Raw genomic sequence first — 6,000 nt, forward strand, 5'->3', positions numbered from 1 at the left:
CCTGTGCAACGCTCGATCGTCCCTGCCCGTCGGTGCATGAGGTTTGCATGGTCGTAGCTTTTGCCATGGTTGTTCCTTCACGTTTCTAGTTCACAGTCACATCACCAACCGTCGACAAGGGCATCTTTGGAAGGGCTGAAATAGCCTTGATGGGTTTGTCTCTGAGGTGACATCCAACGATTAGTTCAAGTTCGAAGTCTCTGAGCTCTGCTGACCGATTCACTCTGCTCTTACTCTGTTTCTCTGCTGTCAACACAATACTCCCCGCCTCCTTTTATACTATTTGGATTGCCTCTCGTCATGTCTAGTGGAGTTTGGCATTACATAGATGTATCCGGATACATTTGATGGGAGATTGTATTTACTTCATGTAATTTTTGGAATAAAACCCACATACTGTGGGGTCCTGCCCACTGGTATCATACAGGGTGCCTAAAGGATGCTGCGTTCTCGGAATGTTGTACAACAGTTCCAGAAAAATCAATTAATAGTTGTTTTTTACAAATCAGAAGAATGACAATATGTAACTTGTATTTACAACAGGTGGTCGCAAGCAATGGGCGTCATGCAAATATGTGTCCTTTGCTATATACAATGTCCGTGCAAGCAATTGATATGGATCACATGTCACTGCTATCGTAGCACTCTCTGCTAGGCCGTGCTAATACTGTCCCAATACTGAGTGGTCGAGGCTGGCAGGAGCGGCGTTTATATTCTCCTTTCGTAGAGGCCGCTCCTGTCGTGGTGCGGCCCTAATCAGCGCACCATTGGCCGACGTCGTTTCACTGCCTTCTCTTCTCTTCTCTTCTCTTCTCTTCTCTTCTCTTCTCTTCTCTTCTCTTCTCTTCTCTTCTCCTCCCTTCTCTTCTCTTCTCTTGCGTTCTTTGTCTTCGTTCCGGCGCTTGTGGTTACGCCAGAACACATACAACCAGGAAATTCTCTTTGAAAGTGGTTTGGGTGTAAAAGTGTTTCGTGATTTTCTTATTGTGTGGCAACCATAGTCTTAATACAATTTTTGAAAGAAACCGTTTCCCCAATTTGATTGTAAGTTTTTGTTATTTTTTATTTCATTACCTTGATATCGGCTGTAGTGCCATTTTCAAGTTCAGTGGTGAGAAAAAGTCAGAAAATACCAAACTTATATAAGTCCACACACGTTTTGTACTGTTTCAGCGTCGACATGTCTTCCAGACATGTTCCATATTTACTGACTTTTTTCATCATTGAAAATGGCTCTACAATCGAAATCATGGTAATATAATAAATAAATAATAAAAACTTAGAGAAATGTGTTTCAAAGAGGGAGAAGGAATGCTGGCCCTGAATAATCCCGAAAATAGCAGAATAACGGCAAGATACTTTCAGAAACTTCTGAGCCATGAAGAATGAAAAAAGGAAAAACAGAATTACCCAAGCAAATTCTATCACTGAAGCTGGAAGAATCACAGCCACCAAACTTTCAGAAAATTGGAGACAGGATGGTTGTTGCAAATTTGTCGAAACCTGTGGATGGTGGGATTGCCAAACAACTACAAAACGCAATCAAAAGTATCTGGATGGATAAAAAAATGCGAGAAGACTCAAAAACAGCGCTTAGTCATCAATTGCACAGAAAACCTGGTAAGTGTGAGTGGGACTCGTACGTATATAGATAGTTCCTCGACAGCGTTATAATGAATGAGTTTGCGAGTATCCAAATACGAGTGGCTAATTCTCTGACATAAATGTCGTTAACGTTTCATTTCATTAACGCAGAAGCTTAAATTACACTACCAAGGGACTGTAAACTTTAATATTTGACACAAATTTCAACTTTATGTTTCTATCCGTTCGTGAGAGAAAGGGGTCTTAAGAAACTTCCGTATCTTATGACTCATGGATGTGTGGTAAGGTGTCGAGGTTGAGTGACTGTAGGAAGATACAAGACGTCTTAGACAAAATTTCTAGTTCGTGTGATGAATGGCAGCTAGTCCTAAACGAGGAAAAATGTAAGTTAATGCGGATGAGTAGGGAGATTATACCTGTAATGTTAGGATACAGTATTACTAGTGTCCTGCTTGACACACTCAAGTCGATTAAATACTTTGCAAAGCGATATGAGGTAGAACGAGCACGTGAGAACTGCGGTAGGAAAGGCGAATGGTCGACTTCGGATTATTGGGAGAATTTTAGGAAAGACTCGTTGACCTGTAGAGGAGACAGCGTATAGGGCGCTGGTACGACCTGTTCCAAAGTGCTGCCCTAGTGTTTGGGATCCGCACCAGGTCGGATCGAAGAAAGACACCGAAGCAGTTCAGCTGCTATATTTATTACATGTATTACCGGTAGGATCGTATAACACGTAAGTGTTACGGAGATGCTTCGGGAACTCAATTGCGAATCCCTCGAGAGAAGCGACTTTCTTTTCCAGAAACACTCATGAGAAAATTTAGAAAACCAGCATTTGAAGCTGACTGCCGAACGATTCTATCGCCGCGATCATACAATGCGCATAAGAACCACGATGATACAAGAAACTAAGGCTCATACGGAGGTACATAGATAACCCGCCAGGTTAGCCGAGAACGCTAGTGCGCTGCTTCCTGGACTCGGGTAGGCGCGCCGGTTAACGACGACGGCCGATGTGCTGGCCAGCCTGGATGTGGCTTTCAGGCGGTTTTCTACATCCCTCTATGTGAATACCGGGCTGGTCCCCACGACCCGCCTCAGTTACATGACTCACAGACATTTGACACACATCCGCACTTTTCCATGATTTACACTAGACACAGAAAGAAGGGGTACTCTGATTCCGTCCCGGAGGGTACGGGGTGGCGGCAGGAAGGGCATCCGGCCACCCCTTCACATTAACATGCCAAATTCGATTTAACCACGCCAGCCCCGCGCAACATGCGGGACAAAGGCGCAAGCAATAGATAGATAGATAGAACGGAGGCATATAGATGTTTTTCCCTCGCTCTATTTGCGAGTGGAACAGGAAAGGAAATGACAAGTGGTACAGGTTACGCAGCGCCACAACTCGTATAGTGTCTTGCGGAGTATCTCTGTAGATGTAGATGTAGATAAGTGGAGTTAGAAGCTTAATGTTTTTTATGCCACCAAGACAGCGTAGACTGTACTATCTGATATGTTTAAATTTGATAATTCAGCCCACCCCTGAGAAATAGAGGTCTTAATAGACGTATGGACAGAAAGACGGATAACAAATGGAAAAAAATTGTGATGTAATTGCAGATTAACAACTTTCGGATTTTTTCCTTTACTTATACTGTGAAATCTTACTTTTGCCTAATTTCATTACTCTAGACCAACGGGAAGTATCCTATGGGTTTTGATGAGTAAGTTTGTATCAAAATATTGGACATAAATGGCAGTATCTGAGAAACTTAAATTTTTTTGCAGCATCAAGGGGCCATAGACCTTATCATTTGACATAAATATCAGTTCGATACTTTTATCCTTAACACTGAAAAAAGTACATCGTTTCATTTTAATAAATATACTTCCTTATCTCCGAGGGGCATGAAAGGGAAGCACTGATTGGGAAGGGAGTGAGACAGGGTTGTAGCCTATCCCCGATGTTATTCAATCTGTATACTGAGCAAAGTAGTAAAGGAAACAAAAGAAAAATTCAGAGTAGGAATTAAAATCCATGGAGAAGAAATAATAACTTTGATGTTCGCCGATGACATTGTGATTCTGTCAGAGACGGCAAAGGACCTGGAAGAGCAGCTGAACGGAATGGACAGTGTCTTGAAAGGAGGATATAAGATGGTTCAAAATGGCTCTGAGCACTATGGGACTTAACATCTGTGGTCATAAGTCCCCTAGAACTTAGAACTACTTAAACCTAACTAACCTAAGGACATCACACACATCCCTGCCCGAGGCAGGATTCGAACCTGCGACCGTAACGGTCACGCGCCTAGAAGCGCACGATATAAGATGAACATAAACAAAAGCAAAACGAGGATAATGGAATGAAGTCGATTTAAATCGGGTGATGCTGCGGGAATTAGATTAGGAAATGAGACGCTTAAAGTAGTAAAGGAGTTTTGCTATTTGGGGAGCAAAATAACTGATGATGGTCGAAGTAGAGAGGATATAAAATGTAGACTGGCAAAGGCAAGGAAAAAGTTTCTGAAGAAGAGAAATTTGTTAACATCGAGTGGAGATTTAAGTGTTAGGAAGTCGTTTCTGACAGTATTTGTATGGAGTGTAGCCAAGTATGGAAGTGAAACGTGGACGATAAATAGTTTAGACAAGAAGAGAATAGAAGCTTTTGAAATGTGGTGCTACAGAAGAATGCTGAAGATTATATGGGTAGATCACATATCTAATGAGGAGGTATTGAGCAGAATTGGAGAGAAGAGAAATTTGTGGCACAACCTGACTAGGAGAAGGGATAGGTTGGTAGGGCATATTCTGAGGCATCAAGGACTCACCAATTTAGTATTTGAGGGGAGCGTGGAGGGTAAAAATCGTTGAGGGAGACCAAGAGATGAATACACTAAACAGATTCAGAAAGATGTAGGTTGCAGTAGGTGCTGGGAGATGAAGAAGCTTGCACAGGATAGAGTAGCATGGAGAGCTGCATCAAACCAGTCTCTGGACTGAAGACCACAACAAAAAGATCTCCGTTGGTACAAGATTTAAGAGTATGATCCATACCATTAAGTTACGTACCCCTTTGCGTGCGTCCTAGGATTTAATGAAAAAAAATTTTTTTTGGTCTTTTGATCCGTTCACGAAATATAGGTGTCCATCCTTTTGCGATTAACCTTGTATACAATAATATAGCCTTGAAGTTTTGGGACACCTTCCTCAGAGTTAGTTCAAGTGACTAATTACCTATCTCATGCATGCCGCAACGGCGCAAAATCTCCCGTATTTTCCTGCACATGACTCGCATCTCAATGCTGCACTCAGTATTCTAGTCTGCCAGTTGTGCCAGTTGTGGGCGTAACTTTCTCGATGGTGTGGACTCGGTAGCCTTTGTTGACCATGTCTTCCACTTTCTAGGCGACAACATGAACAAGTTCCTGAACGAGAACTGGGAGGAGATCTTGAAGGAGCTGAAGCCAAGCATTGAAGAGGCGTTCGGACTGGCATTCAAGGATATTGCCAACAACGTGTTCCACAAGGTGCCCTACACCGATGTCTTCCCAACCAACTGAAGACAGCGTCTTCGTGTCACTCATCAGAATAGCACACCACCGCTGCTCCATCCACATATCTGTCAAACCACTTTACTTGTAGTATACACCACAAATAAAAAAAACTGTGTGTACTTAATGTGTTTCCTTTCATTCTCCTGATGACAGCACAGTTCCTACAGACACGTTGAGGGTTCTCTTATGGCCTAATGAGGCGTACATAAGCACTTGCAAATTTATGGTATATGGTATACTAGGGTAAGTAACACCGAATCCTCAATTCCAGAACTCATCGCTGCAAAACGCTTACATGCAGAAGAATAAAGAGGCAAGTAGAAGAACAGGCAGGGGAAGATCAACGTAGTTTCTTGAGAAACGCAAGGAAATATGAGGTAATATTAACCTTAAGACTTATTTTAGAATATACGTTGTAAAGTGACATAAATATCTTTATACACTGAAGCGCCAAAGAAACTGGTATAGGCATGTACTCGTATATTCACAGATATGTAAACAGGCAGAATATGGCACTGCTGTCGGCAAATGCCTACGTAAGGTAACAAGTGTCTGACATAGTTGTTAGATCAGTTACTGGTGCTACAATGGGAGGTTATTAAGATTTAAGTGAGACTGAAGGTCGGCGCATGAGCGATGGGACACAGCATCTCCGAGGTAGTGATGAGCCGGGGATTTGCCCATACGAGCATTCCACGGGTGTACCGTGAATATCAGGAAGCCGGTAAAACATCAAATCTACGACATTGCTGTGGCCGGACTGAAGACAATCGTTCAACGAGACGAAGTGCAATCCTTCCGCAAATTGCTGCAGATTTCAATGCTGGGC

The 6,000-nt window shown here is 42.6% G+C and overlaps 1 protein-coding gene across 1 annotated transcript in view; it reads left to right on the plus strand.

Moving 5' to 3' along the window:
* Positions 1–5,290, plus strand: part of LOC124545006 (protein takeout-like) — a 52,201-nt gene extending 46,911 nt beyond the window's left edge. The window contains exon 6 of the mRNA XM_047123765.1: positions 5,023–5,290. Within this exon, the coding sequence (XP_046979721.1) occupies positions 5,023–5,177 (155 nt within the window). The 3' untranslated portion in view covers positions 5,178–5,290. The remainder of the gene's footprint in view (positions 1–5,022) is intronic.
* Positions 5,291–6,000: the final 710 nt, after the last annotated feature.

Source organism: Schistocerca americana, chromosome 8 (genome assembly GCF_021461395.2).
Source record: "Schistocerca americana isolate TAMUIC-IGC-003095 chromosome 8, iqSchAmer2.1, whole genome shotgun sequence".
NCBI lineage: Eukaryota > Metazoa > Arthropoda > Insecta > Orthoptera > Acrididae > Schistocerca > Schistocerca americana.